At 41.4% G+C, this 18,627-nt stretch overlaps 1 protein-coding gene across 1 annotated transcript in view; it reads right to left on the bottom strand.

Moving 5' to 3' along the window:
- Positions 1-17,885, bottom strand: part of epha5 (EPH receptor A5) — a 121,624-nt gene extending 103,739 nt beyond the window's left edge. The window contains exons 1-2 of the mRNA XM_084047043.1: positions 17,620-17,885; positions 10,552-10,616 (exon numbers count right to left, since the gene is read on the bottom strand). Coding sequence (XP_083903169.1) covers positions 10,552-10,616; positions 17,620-17,719 — 165 coding nt within the window. The 5' untranslated portion in view covers positions 17,720-17,885. The remainder of the gene's footprint in view (positions 1-10,551; positions 10,617-17,619) is intronic.
- Between the last annotated feature and the right edge of the window lie 742 nt (positions 17,886-18,627).

Below are 18,627 nucleotides of genomic sequence, written 5' to 3'. Positions count from 1 at the left end.
CTGTTTGACAAAAACTGGTAAAAGTGCCCGTTTATTGAAAACATCTCATCCACCACCTCTACACCCAGGGACTCCCTCTTTCTTTGGTGTTTCGCCCAGGTGGGCGTGGCTATATGCCTAAACCTAACCCTAACCTCACAGAAAATATGCCTTAACCCAGTGGTTCCCAAACGTTTTTGGTCGAGACCCAAAAAGAGAAATTTGATGTCTTATCCCGGGACCCAAACGAGTGAAAATAGCCGATCTACAAGCTCACAACGCGTTGCATCGAGCTTGTAGATCTGCTATTTTCACTACCTCTAAACTACTGCATACTTTTAATTCATTTTTTTTATGGAATTTAGATTTTTTTCATGAAAAAAAAATCTTTTGAAATATATACGTATAACTATTTTGTTTAAATAAGAAGTTATAAAAAACAAAAAAACACGCCCACCTGGGCGAAACACCAAAGAAAGAGGGAGTCCCTTACACCCACACCTGCTTCCACACACATGGCCTCATGTCCAGTAAATACTGGACTCTCTCTGTCTTCTTGCCACCTTCTGTGTTCATCTACGTTTACTTTTACAGTGAACTCTGTCCAACTCTGTGGACAAGCTCCTTTGTCTTCCTGTATTTCGTTTGTCCTTTTTGTTGTTATTTAAGTTTTGATTCTTTAGCAATAAAATCATAAAAAAGGTCATGCAATGTAACTTTCATGACAAAAGTTAGATTGAACTGAGAGAGAAAGAGAGAGTGGGTGGGTGAGAGACGTCAAGAGTGTGTGTGTGTGTGTGTGTGTGTGCATGTGAGAATAATGTTTGACAGGATTTGTGTGCGAGAATGTGCGTGAGAGATTATGTATGACAGAAAAAGTGACATTGTGTGTGAGAGACGAGTGACTGTGTGCGTGTGAAAATGTGTGTGTGTGTGTGAAAAAGGGGAGAATGTGATAGTGTGTGTATATGAGAAATGACAGAGCGAGGGCGTGTGACAGAGAGGGCGTGCGTGCGAGCGTGTGTACGTGTTATGACATGTGTGCATGTGATTGTGTTTCCACAACTTAACCCATTCAATCCGGGAACGTATCAGTGTCATTTTAGATTTCTTTGGCTATTCAAAAATAGCAGATATACAAGCTCATAGCGCGGCACCGAGTGCCGCGCTATGAGCTTGTAGATCGGTTCTATTTAAAAAAGAACTTGAAAAGTTGTGCAAATCATTGAATATATATATTTTTAAGGCAAAGATGTGTCAAATATTTTGTTCCAGGAACCTCCAGAAGCAAAGATTTGAGTAAACATTTTTGTTTCAAAAAAATATATGTATTCAAAGATTTGCACAAATATTCAAGATTTTTCAAAAATAGCAGATCTACAAGCTCATAGCGCTGCACTTGTGCCGCGCTATGAGCTTGTAGATCTACTATTTTTGAATATAGCCAAAGTATAAAATAATGGTTATAGCTAAAAATCTAAAATGACACAGATGCGTTCCCGGACTGAACGGGTTAAGTAGTGTGTGGTTATGTGTGCATACCTGTGACAGACTATAAGGCTGTGATTTGTGTGTCAGCAGCACTGTAATGGTGATGGCAGTGGCTTGAGCAAGACGATGAGACCCTAACTGCCCCCGATGGTTGGTACCTTGCATGGTTGCCTTCACCGAATGCGTGTGAGAATGGTTTAATGTAATGCACTTTGGATAAAGGTCCTATGGCAGTGGTTTTCAACCCTTTTCAAATCAAGGTCCATTATTTATTCGGCATTTGAGCCACGGACCACCATTTGATGAGATTTAGACTCTCAGACCCAAAACTTGAATATTTTGTTATCGTTGGATAAGATTTGGTCCACAATTCGATGCTGTATTGATGTTGGTACCATAGGAGATAAATTAATTGTAGGAGATAAAAACCACTGTCCTATAGAACTGCAGACCATTTCCCATTGCACTTGGATGTGCATGTTTGTGTACCGTACTGGTGTGTGTAACCACCTCATCCACAGGGGAAGCCATTAACATTGAAACAGCTACTCTACTCTCACACATAAAAAAACACAATACAAAAGTGTGTGTGTGTGTGTGTGTGTGTGTGTGTGTGTGTGTGTGTGTGTGTGTGCACGCGCGTGATTGTCCGTCTCCTGAGAGTATTCTCAACACCAAAGTCTATAAAGCTCTCTATGACATGTCATTACAGCGCATTACCACTGACCGTCATGGTACCAGTACAGAACGCATCCTCTCTGCTCCTCTCCTCTCCATCATCCTCTATTCTCCTTTCTTTCCTTCATCCCTTTCTCTTTGTTTTTCTTATTCTCTTCTCCCTGCTGTTTTCAGAATCAGACACAGTCAAATCTTCACCGTTACTTGAACTCAGAGGGTACGAATGCAACAAAATGGCAACTGCGTGGCCTACAGTATTTCTTGCCTAAAATGTATAGGTCATTTACAAATAAGCTGCCAGAGATGAGCGTTCAGTGTCTGTTCTTCCTTCTCCCTGACTGTGAGCTCGGACACCACGGGCACGCCTGGTTTGCAATACAACGGAGCGATAGGAATCGCTGCAGTTGCTGGGGGGGAATTCAGTGTGAGGGTCCATTTCTACAACTAAACGAACACTCCGGACGTTACTGTGCACTGTGCTTACTGTGTAGATATTCTTTAGATATTCTCTCATGTTTTCTTGGTGGAAAACACATGGAAGCCACACCGTTATTAGACCCCATCTTGTGTTATTTAGGCCTCTTATTTTATTTTTTATTTTTAGACTGAACAGGAAGGGCAGAGAGGATGAATGAAATGCAATGCAGGTTTCCTGCCGGAATTGAATTGGGGATGTAACCATTATGTGGTCGACACACTAACCGGTCAGCTACAGGTGCCCCCAAGCTTTGTATTATCCAAGAGACTATGTGATGCATGATTACACATTTTTGTTCCGCTGAGGACTACGTACAGTATATATATATCTTTTTGTCCCATGATTATTTCTATAACGATCGCATTTCCCCTGACAGATCAATAATGTTTGAATTTATCTCATTTTATATCTAATCCTTCTGCCTTCATTCTCCACTGTCTTAGCTCTAATCCTTATTGCATTTTGTTGCCTCTTGTACCCTGCTTATCTCCCTCTTGCTTACTATTTCACCCTTCATGCACTATTTTAACACTTCTTGCTCTAATACTTCTCCTCCTCTTCCTCGTCTATCATCTCATCTAGTGCAATCTACTGCAAATCAGACTAATCATTCATTCATTCAGTAATTTTCTTGTATTGTTGACTTACATTTAACTATTTGAAGCCAAGATTTCAATGCCAATGCACCTTCATAGCTGACTTCAATAATGTTCTAATAATAATAACTAATAGTACAGGCTGCAATACACGCAATATTGGTTATCTTATGTCTTATATGTCCTACGAAAAGCACAGTCCTGCAAATGTGTAGCATAGCTTACAAAAAATTATATGCATATTGTATGAATCAAAACGCGTACCATATCGACCTTCCATTGTTAAGACAATGGAAGGTCGACATGGTACGCGTTTGGATTCATACAATATGCCGTGGAAAAAGTATAGTATGCCTGTAATCGTTTATTGTCAAAGTGGTCTATCACATTACCACAGTAAAATCTGGAGTGTTAAACCACTTTCAACCTCCCTATTCTGGACATCATTATAGGCAAACATAACATATAAATTAACGTAATTAACGTGTAATTTGACTGTACACCTACCAGTACCAGAGCTGTGGGACTGTTGAAATGGGTTACTGTCTCCTGTTCCTTTGTACTGACACTGATGAAGCCCAGATGGGCAACACGTCTGTTGAGTGCACCAGACAGATTTTATCTGAATTTGCGAGTGCGCAACATTTCTCTTCTTGAGTTATGAAGAAATACAAACAGACTGACAACAAACAATTAAGCCTGTAAGTCACTGATGAGAACAGTAAAATGCATCTGCATTTAATTCCTGGCTCATACCATTTCATTAGTATTTAATTTACATACATTTTCAATTTATGTGCAAAATGTTTCCATCTGTGATTTAAAAAGGAAATCTATTACTATCTGTAATAGATTGTGACAACATATCTGTAATAAGTTACAGATATGTTGTCACGTTTGGTTGTGGTTAACCTCAGGGATTTAGGCTTAGATTCACTTTAGCTATTTTATTTTACCACATTTAGGATTCGGCATGGTTAATTTGGTTGCTGCCTGGTTGACTCAACATGTTCCACATTCAAATCATATCATACGAAATGACTCGAGGTTACCGTATATCTACAAATTTGTTGTGTTGCCAAAGCATTAACAGTAAAAAATAAAAAGCAATAGAAACTAAAATAATGATATCTCTCTCCCTATAGACACTCGCCATGGGACAAACCTGCCGTACATCTTCAAAGTTTTTGACATCTTGGGGCACCTTTGACATCTTCAAAGGCAAAGTTTTCCCCCTCAAACACGACTACCCAATTTCTTATGGCCTCTTCTCTCTCCTGTGTTTTCTGTCTTGTCTCTCCAACTTTACAACTGCCCTCCCTGTCTTTGTACTGTCTTCTACTGTACACCTCTCTCCCTCTGTGATGCTCTCTCACGCACACACCCACACTCTCTCTCTCTCTCTCTCTTTTTGCCCTCAGCAGTGATTTTCTTTTCTCCACTTCAAAGCAGATGGGAAGGAGAGGAGAGGTGTTCTAGAGGTCACAGGAAGCCTGCTGTTTCTCCTAGGCTAACATGCGCGGGCGCACGCACGCACGCACACGCACACACACACACACACACACACACACACACACACACACACACACACACACACACACACACACACACACACACACACACACACACACACACACACACACACACACACACACACAAAAGGCAGCTGTGTGCACAAGTGAGCACTCGCAAATGTCAGACAGAATACAGTATGTTGCCCAGCCTGATATGGCTACAAACTGTGATCTTGGTTGTGATTTAGATTTTTTATGACCTATAAGTGCAAAGTAAAGAAAACATTGCCATATAAAGAAGAACATAGGCCCCTTCCTACATACAGGATGCTTAATTAATTATTAATCAGAGCCTGTTAATTAAAACTTAAGTGTTGACTGCTATGCTAGTAATGGTTAGTTTGTCATTGGTTGAAGTGTTCCACACAGAGATAGTAATAGATTTCCTTTTTACATCTCTGATGGAAACATTTTGCACATAAATTGAAAATGTATGTAAATTAAAGACCCGTAAATGAAATGAGCCAGGAATTAAATGCAGATGCATTTTACTGTTCTCATCAGTGATTTATAGGCTTAATTGTTTGTTGTCAGTCTGTTTGCATTTCTTCATAACTCAAGAAGAGAAATGTCGCGCACACGCAAATGCAGATAAAATCTGTCTGGTGTACTCAACAGACGTGTTGCCCATCTGGGCTTCATCAGTGTCAGTACAAAGGAACAGGAGACAGTAACCCATTTCAACAGTCCAACAGCTCTGGTAGGTGTACAGTGAACTTACAAGTTAATTACACAACGATCTTTAAATATTTTGGAAATATGTTTGCCTATAATGACATGTCCAGAATAGGGAGGTTGAAAGTGGTTTAACACTCCAGATTTTACTGTGGTAATGTGATAAGACCACTTTGACAATAAACGATTAGGAGCATACAATATTTTTTCCACAGCAAAAGCACTGCTCACTTGTACAGCAGCCCGGTATGAGATATGATTGTGTGTGCCATGCCAGCACCCTTTCACCGTATCCGAGCCATGACAAAATGAAAATGGAAATGCATGCCGTGCTTTGCCAGCGTGGCTCCAGCGTGGTACAGATGTTCAGTGAAAACGGGCACGGATAAGTTGAAGCCCACGGCACAGTGGTGTGGCCATTCAGCCACATGGCACGTGTCTAACAACAGCGGTATGCACAGGACCCTTTGCAGTTTGTCCTGAATATGGCACTGTATGCCCACGGCTTGGGGCATACAAAACATATGTGAGTGGCAGGTGGCATTCATATGTAAATACACTGTAAATGTTCACAATTCACATTTTATCATATGTACACTGCTCGGCAGCACTATGCTGTTCCTTCTTTTGCTATTGTTAAAGAGACAAATTAATAAACTAATACAATTGTTTCTTATAAAGTAGAATTTACACTATGCCAATGTTTTGGCATAATTTTCTTTATTGAGCAAGTGAAGACAGTGCACAGGTGTTTTGAATTCTTTGATCTGTGTACGTGTATATTCCACCAACGCACCTCACCTCACGTCACAACGATTTTATTTTTTACAATAGCTATAATCTTCACAACACTGTTCTGATACATTTACTGGGACATATCATTTGGGTCCTACACACAAAATCCTCACAGTTACAAATGGATAAGTGAACAGTGTCAATACTGTTTATTGTGTGAAAGAAGTCGGAAATTACTGCTCTAGACTGAGGATTAATGAAAGATTTGTTTTTTAGCAATGCAAAACAATGTGCTTGTGGTTGTCACTGTGGTTATAAGAGTCATTTCAGCAAATTCTCAAACATACTAATTTGCTGGGATATGTTTTGGCCAAGGCAGTTGCTTCATGTACATTGTAGTGCAGTTTGCAAAAAAAAGAAGTATACATGAAACACACAATCCTCCCTCCTCTCTAATCTAAAATGGGTTTAGCATCTGTGCATTTTTTCCAGATCTGTTATGTTATGACGCTCTACAGGGTGCATAAAAAAAGATTGAGAAAAATGGGAGGGTGAAATGACAGAGAGGGATGGGGGAAATGATAAGAGATAGGGCTGGGTGATATGAAGAAAAATAAATGTCACTATAACCAGAAGACCTTCTATCAATAACGATAAATATCATGACATGTGCTTAGGTATGAAAAATCACATGTCAAATACAGCGTGATCATCACATTGGACTGCATGGTGAGCAGTGCAGGGAGTCAAACTACAACTGTCAGCTGGGATTCTCAAGTCTTTCACAAATCTAACCCAGTAACTGCTTTGCAGAGTAAATGTATACATTCACAAAATTGTTTATTCTATTTCATTGCGCAGCACATTTGCATATACCACAGCATATTATGTCCTCAGCATTTGACCCATCCAAACTACTAGGTTTAGGATCAGGGTCTGTTGGGATTATTAGCAGCAATAAGGAAATGCCTTGCTCAACTGTACAGGCAAGAATATGTTCCAAACACACATGCCTTTTTGTGTGGGAGGAAACCTACAAGAACATGGAGAACCTGCAAGTCAACACTACTATCCACTGTGATGTGATAGAAATCATCCGATGATACAATGACGATGATAGTCGTTAAATGATAAATATCGATATACTGTGTGATATTGTGTGACGTAGATGGAGATGGATTGACATTGATAAGAAGAAAACTGAAAAAGAAGGAATTGAGGGCATTAAGTGACAACTAGAGAGGGACATAGAGAGATGGGGAGAGAGAAAATGAGTGAAATGTTAGATGGAGGGAGAAAAAAGGGAAGTTCTGTATTGTACAAAAAAAAGGGGGAAAAAACTAAATCTGAATCCTGGGAAAGAACTACAGAGGAAAACAAACAAGTGGATCACTGAGGAACAGAGACATGGGGAGTGATTTGACTATAGTGACAAATAAAAGGCAGGTAGGAATGAGAGCGGGGGAGCGAGACGAAGGGGTGTAAGGGAGTGGTGGAGAAAGGTGCAGTGATGTTGAAACGGTGAATAAGTACGAGTGACGGCAGTAAATTAAAGAAACAAGATGAGGGATGGGAGATCCCCAGAATCTGGGGGATGACTGAGCTCTGTGGAGAGGAAAAGAGAAGAGAAGAGAAGAGAAGAGAAGAGAAGAGAAGAGAAGAGAAGAGAAGAGAAGAGAAGAGAAGAGAAGAGAAGAGAAGAGAAGAGAAGAGAAGAGGGGAAAGACGACATAAGAGCGGAGGAGATGAGACAAGAAGTGAGGAGAGGAATGTGGAGGGGTGCCGGGTGGGGGGGGTGGAAAGCGAGAGATGAAACAAACCATCTGGAACATGATCCTAAAAAGAGCTTCTGTGTTTCCTCAATGTCTTATTTAGCATCAGAGCGTTGCTGCTACTGCCAAGAGCGTATGTGTGAGGGTGTGTGTGTGTGTGTGTGTGTGTGTGTGTTTAAGCATGTCTGTCATCATGTGAACAAGGAGAGAACACATGAGTCCATACACCCGTTGCCAGTTTGCTATACTGTGCAGCCCTGTCTTATGAATATTAAACATGATAACAATCATCAACAATGGTGGACCTCCAAATTATAATAAGAAAAACTGACAGATTTCTTCCTTCTGCTTTCACTGTCAGACACAATGAAAACATATTTGTTAATCAGACCCCTTACACACACACACACACACACACACACATATCCGGCTACACACCTTATTCTGTACTGTAGCTGAATAAAACATTACTAGATGATAACGTTGTGTTATCAGATCCATATATGATCTGTTTCTGCTGGGATGTTTTTTTTTCCATGTTTCATCCCTCCCTCAATCTATCCATCCACCCTGCTTCCAGCCGTGTACAGCATGCAGATGTAATGTATAATAACGCGCGCTCGCACACACACACACACGCGTGCGCACACGCACACACACACGCACACCATAATCATGTCTTCATTAATATGATTGTATAGGGCTGCTTCCGTCAGCACTATCTCACCGGTGTCTACACACACAGAGAACAGAGAAGGGGCCATGACAGCGCTACACAGGGGTGTAGTTGAAAAGCGCTGTGGTCAGCCATATTGTTTGAGCGTACGTATATAGGATGTGTGTGTTGGGTTCAGCAACAGGAATGGTATGGGAGATTGTTCCATATGGATAGGAAAAGGCAAATTAATTCTCCATTTAAAAACAGAGCACTTGTTATGACCCAAGGGGGAATGAAAGGGAATTACATTTTCTTTTGCTCTCTCTCTCTCTCTCTCTCGTGAGCAGTAGCTACAGAGACACGGGAAGATGGAGAGATAGATGGGGGAAGAAAAAGTAAAAAAGCAGGACCTAGGGAAGACAGAGAAGGCTAACTAATTATTTTGCGTATCTGTGTGTGTGTTATATACCCACCCACACACACACACACACACACACACACACACACACACACACATATTATTATTTATTTATTTATTTAATTTTTTTACCCTTTTCATAAAGAAATATACACATTTGATGGTGTGAATAACCTCCATTATTCCTATTCTGGATAATGATTCTCTAATTAGCCATCGCACAGGGAATGCTTTTTAAGTGGAAATTCAATTCACGGCTAGAGAATAAGATATTCCAGGGTGAATACCAATGTCTTATTCATGAATTCAATTTGCCTGCTAATAACAACCTGAAGGTTCTGGGAAATGGAAATGAACTTTGGCCTGGAACGGAGACGACTGGAGAGTTTTTTTTGGGCGTGTAATGTCACACGTCTCAATAAGGTCATTCCATCCACTCTTCAGTCCCTGGAAAACAGCAGCAGATCTACAACATCACAATGCGTTGCAATGTGATGCGTTGTGTGGTTGTGCTGTGCATCTGCCGTGTTCGGCGCACGACCCTGCCGTAAAACAGAGTCTAAATTAAGCGTAACCCTCTCCACTCCTCTCCTCTCTTGGCCTCTTTCTTCTCTCCTCAAGTGTCCTTTCCTTTCCTCTCCTGCCCTCTCCACTTCTCTGCATCCTCTACAACCTTTTCGCTGCCACGCTGCTGCACTCCGCTCCCTTCTTTTCTCTCCTCCTCACCTGCCCTTTATTCTCCAGTCTACCCCGTCTCCTCTCCTCTCCCTGCCCCCCACCCCCACTCACCCTCTCCTCTCCCTGCCCCCCACCTTTCATCTCATCACCTCTTTATTACCTTGCTGGACAATGGAGACTCAACATTCAAGATCGTTATGTCCCATTATACAGTACAAGTGTAACAGAGTAAAATTATTGGGTTTTCGGATCATGTTTGACCTTGTAGCGCAGCGGCAAGAAAAGATAGCAATAGGAATAGCAATAAAGTACTGTAGCAATAGAACAATACATTTGTTTTAGAAATAAATGCAGTACAATAACATTTTCACAATGCAGGATATAAAGTGTTAGGTGCTGTGTGAGTGTGCGTGCGTGCGCGCTCGTGAGATAGTCCGAATACCGTCAACATTATAATTACCATCATCACGTAACTCTACATACCCACAAGCTAAATTTATTGAAACAGAATTATGTAACCTACCTACATAAAGTACTTCCCGCACTTTACTTTTAGAAAATAAATAAATAAATGATCTCGCCCTGACCAACCTTTAGGAGTCACCTTCCCCCTGCTGGCTTCTTCCCACCCGTGAACACAGCCAATTGTGTTTGTTGGAGCACCCAGCCAGCCCCGAGGCACCGTGGAGGAATCAAATCAATGCCCACCACCTGGTCTCTCCACGGTGGTGGGCAGGAACTTTACCCCTGCACCACCATGCCCCTGGCCTGTACTCTGCAAACTTGTAGTCTGAAGTGGGAAGAGAAACAGAGACTCACCCCATTCTTTGGGTACGCAACCCAGCCCAGGTCCCCGGCCACAGAGCGAGAATCCAGTAGGTTCACTGTGGAAACACACACACAATTGTGGGTCATTATTTTGTGGTATAAAAAACGTTATATACTATACAATATACTGTAATTCATGATTAACTAAGATCTTGTTTTGGTTTTTGCAATACTCAAGTCCTGTTAGAATGAGGTTTGTTTAAATGTTCCGTTTCAAAAATATATTAACCAGTTTACTATTCCATTGGTCGTTGCAAATTCCAGGAAATTTGTTTTCAGAGATCCGAGTACACATTTTGCAACCCTACTCCCATTTAAAACAACGTGTACACCATTTGGCTAATCAACCACGAAGGCCAAAGAACCTCATAAATGTCATTGATATCCAAGCACACCAGCTGTTGTTTACAATACTCTTGGTACCATTTGAACCCTGATAAGCTGTGTTGTAAAATACGTGATGATGCACATTATCAACTTCTCCCACTTTGTCAATAGCCAAGCACACAGACAGACAGATAAACAGACAGACAGATAAACAGACAGACAGACAGACAGACAGACAGACAGACAGACAGACAGACAGACGTCACGTGTCCCTTTACGTGCACACATAAACACACACACACACACACACACACACACACACACACACACACACACACACACACACACACACACACACACACACACACACACACACACACACACACACACACACACACACACACACACACACACACACACACACACACACACACCCTGAGACTCCTCCAATGCATGCATTCACACACACACACAAACCTATGTGGGTGAACACACACACACACACACACACACACACACACAGTATGTGGGCGAGCACATGTACACGTGGCTGCTCTTCTCCTGGTGTCTCGCCTGCTCTACAGAGATTAATAAAAGATGTCCTTAGGAGGTGATTAGACATCTAATTAGGCCATAAAGAACAGATAAGTGATGCTGAACTAGATCATGAAGGGTAGGTTACCTCTCTCAGTCTATCAGTGAACATCAAAATCCTTTTAAACAAGGTTACAATCTCCATTCTCATTATCATTAACTGTGAAAAAGTGGCTTAAATCAGACATAATCCACAATGTCAAACCTTTAAAAACGTGAATGCCAGTGTGACTATTCTTCTGGGGGGAACATTTGCCAAAAATAGCTAATCTACAAGCTCACTGTGACTCTGTGAGCTTTTAGATATGCAATTTTTGGCAAAGAGATTTGGTGTCCAAGTGGTTGTAACTCAGGTCTGTTCTACAAAGAATAGAGGCTTTAAGTGGTTGATGTATGGGGTGCTCTACTTTAAGGTTTGTGATGACAAGTTGTATACAAGTGTCAGTTATTCTGTTTAATGTTTTAATAACCTGTGCCAGTGTATTGCTAATCTTCATAAATAGAGTGGCTACAGCTATGGCTAATCTCTTGAGAAAGTAGAATGTTATAAATCTGTTTTGTTAGCATGACAATCACGTGATCGATAGATCAAATCAAACAGCGGTATCCATTGCCTGGCAAAATATCTGCCAGATTGAACTGTTATATAATAAGAACCCATTATAAAATATTATTTGACCAGTGGCTGTGATGAATTAGTGTTCCAACACATGACGGATCTCTAATATAATCTTGTCTAAGAGGTCTTCCAGCCTGCTACTGATGAAAGCAATGAGGAATCTATCACACCTTTTATTTGTATCTGCTCCTTCAGTGACTCTTAGTTCTTAATGTCTCCTCGGTCCCTCCCTCCCTCTCTCTCTCTCTCTCCCTCTCTCCCTCTCTCTCTCTCTTATATTGAAGAGGGATTTGACCAAACAAAATTATCATCAGCAACCAAACTGTCAGGTTTTAAACTCCCTTGTGTGCTGGCCCAAGTATTTCACCGCTGGACAGAAATGTTTTACTGATGGGAGACAATAGCAGGCCCTAATTGAGATGCATGACATTTGGCACAGCATCAAGCTGTTGATGCTCACAAATTGATCAATTAAAATGGCAATTGATTTGCTGGAGGGCAATGAATTAGCGACACAGAAATTCCTCCAACAGTCCTTTGTCAGCAGCAGAAATACAATTAGAATATGTGACACTGAAATTAGTTGTCTCAGGTGTTTTGCTCACAAGCAATACTGTTTCATCATCTTCATCAATGAACAAATAACTATTATCTAATTGCTGTCAAAGCACTGTCTTGGTTGGGGGCTACATTCTTCTGTTGTGCATGAGTTCATTTAAAGGAGCAGGTCACCCATTTTCATCCATATCTTCATATAATTTGTCCTCACAAATGCTCATTATATGATGCCACCATTTCTGTGTACTCACTCTGTGTCTCAGGGGTGGTCTCATGTGTTCAGAAACCCGTCTACCAATGACATGGACATGTCCATTGGTGAGAACCAATTATATGAAGATAAGGTTGAGAATGGGTGAAGTGCTCCTTTAACTCTGAAACAGTAGCAATGGACCATTGCATTCAAAAGCAGTGTTCCTGCACTGTGTCTAAAGTGACATTTATTTTACAATCCTACATATAAATGAATAATATGTGACAATTCTTTGGCTGTGGATTTTATATGCAGATAGCATCTTTCTGTCCCCAACATGCTTTCATTTTCTTGCTTCCGTTGGATGTTGAGGAAAACCGCCTATTGTGCTTTAGATAAAACGATCACAAATTGGCATACACACACACACACACACACAACTGTAACTGAAGTAGCCTATCTCGCAAGCAAGCTCCAAACCTCTTTCAGTCACACAGGCAGGCAGATGCACACATAACAAAGTCTCTCTCTCACACACACACACACACACACACACACACACACACACACACACACACACACACACACACACACACACACACACGCACACACACACACACACACACACACACACACACACAGAGTTGGGTCAAGAACTCCCCATGTTGCTGCCATTAATTGTCACAGTCATTGCTTGCTGTCTGCTGTGCACTGTTCCCCAAATGGACCGCCTGGTCCATTTCTGGGTCCATTTTTACGCTCCGAGTTAAATGAAAACTGAGGACTTAAAGTGTGCCTCCTGCCGCGAGACACCAGGAAACACTGTGTGGTGGCACAGATTTAGAAGACAAGTACTAACAAATAGAAGAATGTACTAAATATACATACTGCGGCACTGCCATGACAACACTTCCCTCGTGGGATCAATAAAGATTTATTTATCTATGAAGTATGAACACACTGGTTCTCAACTCATTTCACCCTGGAACTCCTGAGTGTTAATTCAACTCTGAGAGTGTATACATGTATCCTAATTATGGCTCCATTTGGTTACATATACACACTGAGTTACTAATGTATAAAGACTCAGGATTCAACAGTGAAGTCAGGAACAGTAAATCAAACAACATTATATTAATAACACAATACTGTACATTGTCTCCTTCTGTACATGCTATGAAAGTTTGCCAATATCAAAGACAGTATGCTCTCATATTGTCGCTGTCGGGTGGAAACCTTGTATGTCCAAAACTGTTACTTTTCAAAGAACATGTGTTCCAATGCACGTTGAAACGAAATGTAGGCTGAGCGTCAGGCTAAATAGTTTGTGCAGTATAAAATCTGACTGTTCATTTAACTTACGAGTATAAAAATGGAACTTAAGAGGTTGACACTGTTTTGCAGTGGGGGCTAAAGTCCCCTGTGGTTCCTCAAGGATGTCTCGAGCAAACTGCAGAACTGCGTTATTAGACTGCATATCATAGCACAGTAAGAGACTATTCAATAATGGTTACTTTAATCGGGGCCTTCACTCTCCCCCACAGTTCTGCGCGCTACACAGTGATTAGGCTCCCTTTTGTTAACATAGGCTCCCTGGCCAGTGTGTGTTGTTGAATGAGGTGTACTGCACGACAGTGGTTATCTAAGGCCACATTTGTTATTATTAGAAATAGGAGAATAATATAGAATGCAACTTCCTACAGCAGGGGTTCCCAATTTTCAAAGCCACACTCAATTCACCTTTTTATGGTTTATGGCCATGGTCCGCAGCCAGAGGCTATGGCTATTTGGGGGTCCGTGGCATTGAAAATTGGGAACCCCTGCTTTAGGAAGTTGCATTCTATATTAATTGTTCTCCTATTTATATTGTTGTGGTAATGTCAAATGTAGAGGACAGAATATACACAAGACCTGGAGAAGTCATGAAACAGTTCAAAATGACATGTCCAGAAGCCCTGTGGCTGTGTGTATACACATGTGGAGGCTACACAGCAAAATCCTCAGGGTTCATTTGTCCATTTGTAACTATGAGCCGCAGGGTCAAATGTAACCAAACGGACCTGTAGTGTAGTTACCTTTGTGCTCTCTCAGAGTTAAAGCTGCAATCCAGAACTTTATTTTAACCAATCTGCCTGGTATAGAGTAGGCTATACAATAGAACTAGTGCATCTATTCTGCAGTGGTTGGAGGTGGTCTCCATGCTCTTCCACTGAGAAAGGTAGATTATGTGTTCAGGTAAGAACAGAGTGGTTGACAAGTAGGCCTGAAGCTCAAAGCGCAATATCTTCATTGCCCAAGTGGGCGTTCCGTCTTAGTGGTAGACATTTCGGGTTTGAGTTGCACATTTAAATTAATCAAAGGATTCTACTTTGTATCTGTCCATCCATACTGTGTTTCTTACCCCATGCATATATAGGAGTGAAAACAATACCAAATGCTTGGTGGTCCAGCTTTCTGCCATTGAGTCACTAACTTCCAGTTATAAACATTCACTGTCCAACTCACATCAGCCTCACAGAGGCAGCCCAGAGGAGCTGTCTTTTAAGAGGCACAAATCCCATCAATACCGTCACCTTAAAAGTGATTATTTCCCAAGACACCATTCTCCCAGTGTGTGGATGTGCGTGTGCGTGTGCATGTGCATGTGCATATGCATGTGCATGTGCATGTGCATGTGCATGTGCATGTGCATGTGTGTGTGTGTGTGTGCGCGTACACTAATTACTGTCTAGTCTAGACATAGTAGGCTATATAGACTTTCTGTCCGAGGGCCAACCATCAGCATATTTCAGTCCATGCTGGTCTGCTGTGCAGCCCATTACATTTCAAAGGATAATTTCTAAGATGTTTTAGTGGTTGTGATTGGTAGGCTATGCTTATAGTCTTGTTAATCACTGTCACCTTTCTTTTATATATCATTTGGCAATGTACTACTGACCTAAAGTCATTAGGGGATTTGGTGCTGTAGTAGGCTAGAGTTTTCACTTAATGATGGTGTGCGCACAGGCTTGGTAAACTGGCACAGATTTTTGCAGTCTTTTTTTCTCTGCAATAATGATGTCCTTCAGATATGAGTGCTGCAATCTCACACTCTTTCCCCGAGAAGACTGAACGGCTACAAATTAAAATCCTCAGTGTTCATTTATCAATTTGTAACTGAGACGTTAACCAAATGTAACCGTACATTTGTACAGTCTCAGAGTAAAATTAACACTTAGGATTTTATGGCAGAGCCAGATCAATCCTATGCGCTAAGTGAACAATAATGTGAACACGGAGACAAATAATAAATCTGCCATGTTATGATAACCACACAGTGATGTATGTCGTCCTTGCCCGGATAGCAGAGCCTTGAACAATGCATTCATTTCAGGCCATTTAAGTGCTGTTGATTCCGGGGACAATAGCTGTGGGAAAGAGCTTCTTCCCGTCAGGTCAGCGTGGGATATATAGATTATTGGTTCTCAAAGTGGGGTCCGGGGACCCCTAGTTGTTCCTGGAGGAGTTCCAGGGGGTCCCCAGCAAAACGTGATACCTTGGCTATTTACAAATGCCAGTTATACAAGCTCACAGCGCGTCACTTTAAAAAAAAACAACATAAATCTTCTCTTCTGGGGGTCTCTAGCACAACATATTTTCAGATGGGGGTCCACGGCCAATTCTATATCAATTTTGGGGTCCTTGACATGAAAATGTTTGTGAAGCACTGGTGTGTTTTATTATCAGAGATGGTGACAACACATTTAGGCACAACAGGGGCCATGGAGTTGGTTGTATATGCATTAAAACAAGAATGTAGTCTCTTTGTTGGAAGTGTTCCACTTGTATCTGCCCATTAACCGACAGGGGTTTGTTTCCCTCTTAACAATAAAATTGGTAATAACCCTAACACTACACAACTATAAATGCTGAGAAAAGCACTGCAACTAACAAATGCCAATGTTGTTTGAGTTATTTCATGGTTAGATTTTATTGCCAAATAATGGCAACTATTTTAACCAGGCTGGAATTGTGTTTCAAAGAAGTGGTGCAATAACTCAAGCGTCTGAAGTCATTATCATGGCACTCAATGTACAAAGGTTAAGTTTTTTTTTTATTAGTCTGTAGCCTAGTACTGGGACACGGAAACGGTAAATCAAACTAACAGTTTACAGCTGTCATCGTTAATTATGTGCTAGTAGACCAGTGGTTCCCAAACGTTTTAGCTCGAGACCCAAAGAAGAAATTTGACGTTTTCCCGGTACCCAAACTAGTGAAAATAGCAGATGTACAAGCTCACGCGTTGTGAGCTTGTAGATCTGCTATTTTCCCTACTTCTTAAACATTTGTTTAAGTTTTAATTCTTATTTTTTGGGGATTTTTTTTGTTTTTTTTCCCAAAAAATAATTATGTTTTGAAATGTACTCGTGAACCATAGAAATGTGTCCGCGACCCACAAATGGGACCCGACACACTGTTTGGGAAACAGTGTTCTAGACAAATGTCTTATCGACAACTGCACTGTCAAACGCTGTCGGCCAATCCCCCTGCCAGACTTGGACTTGACCGTGCTGCCTAAACGGGATCGAACCCCCTCCGAAAAAGGAAGCCCATCCTGTCATTCACACGTGTGTGTGTAGTCTCTACTTGATGTGCGAGTATTCCGGTTCAAGTAGTCATTCCGCGACGCTCGCCGAAAGTAGCAGGTCTTTACAAAGCTCACACACCTTCGTAGTATAACGGCTGTATCAATAATACAGCCGTTACAGGTCTGCCTTCAGTGCCTTACCTTGATTTGCGGGGATGCACCACGCTCCGAGGACAGCTACACTCCAAAACCAGGTCCACGATGCCCCGCATACCCCGATACAACTCCATCGAGCCCGCATGGCTCATCAAAAAAATGTAAAAAAATAAAATAAAGGAATACAATATCCTATAAAACAAACATCACAAACATAACCGACAGTAGCTATGGGTCGTCAGCGACATGAAACTCAGTGATAAAGAAGAGATCATCGGTGTCGCTTTTGTCCCCGCCGGTCAGACAGTGAGATACTGGATAGGTAGGCAAGGCAAGGCAGCAGCCAGTGTGAAGAGGAGAAGAGCGCTCTGGATTTGGAGAGGTTGAACACGAACACGAACACGCACGGCGCACAAAACTGCCAATCTGGGGACGCGACGCGCGGAGGCGGAGAGAGAGGCTCTCCAAGTCCAATCACGGCTTGAGGTGATTTCTTTTGCCTGCAATCACTGCTGCTGCTAGACCAGATGTTCACACAGTGTTTCATGACCTCCGTGATGTTAGCACGTCCCATATATGATGAAAACATGAATTAAAAATGGTGTCATTCTTTACTGCTGGATTTGTGCTACATTGTGTGCCGTAAATGTTATCATTTGTGCTGGTATGATTTTTGAGATACTTTAAGTTGTGTGTTGTTTATGAGCTTTGCTGAGCTTTGCACCCCACATCTATTCATGTTTTCATAATATTTCATCACTTCATGGAGGTTTTTTCATGTCAAGGAGGGCCCCCAAATATATTTTGCAACGGACCCCCATCTGAAAATATGTTGTGTCAGGGACACCCCCCCATATGATTTGTGTTGTTAAAATGTAAAGAAAAATATTCATTTTTTTTAAGTTTCTAAGTTTATGTTGGAAAATAGCAGATCTACAAGCTCACAAGATCGGCTATTTTCATATGGCTGATGTAGGCTATAGGGTTCAAGTGGTTAAACTGATTTTGATGCAATATTGTCTCATTTTGTTGGGGACCCCCTGGTACCCCCTC

This window comes from Gymnoscopelus microlampas (assembly GCF_963454915.1).
Source record: "Gymnoscopelus microlampas genome assembly, chromosome: 21".
Classification (NCBI taxonomy): domain Eukaryota; kingdom Metazoa; phylum Chordata; class Actinopteri; order Myctophiformes; family Myctophidae; genus Gymnoscopelus; species Gymnoscopelus microlampas.
Note: the sequence above shows the minus strand (reverse complement) of the source record. Positions and strands in the feature narration are given on the sequence as shown.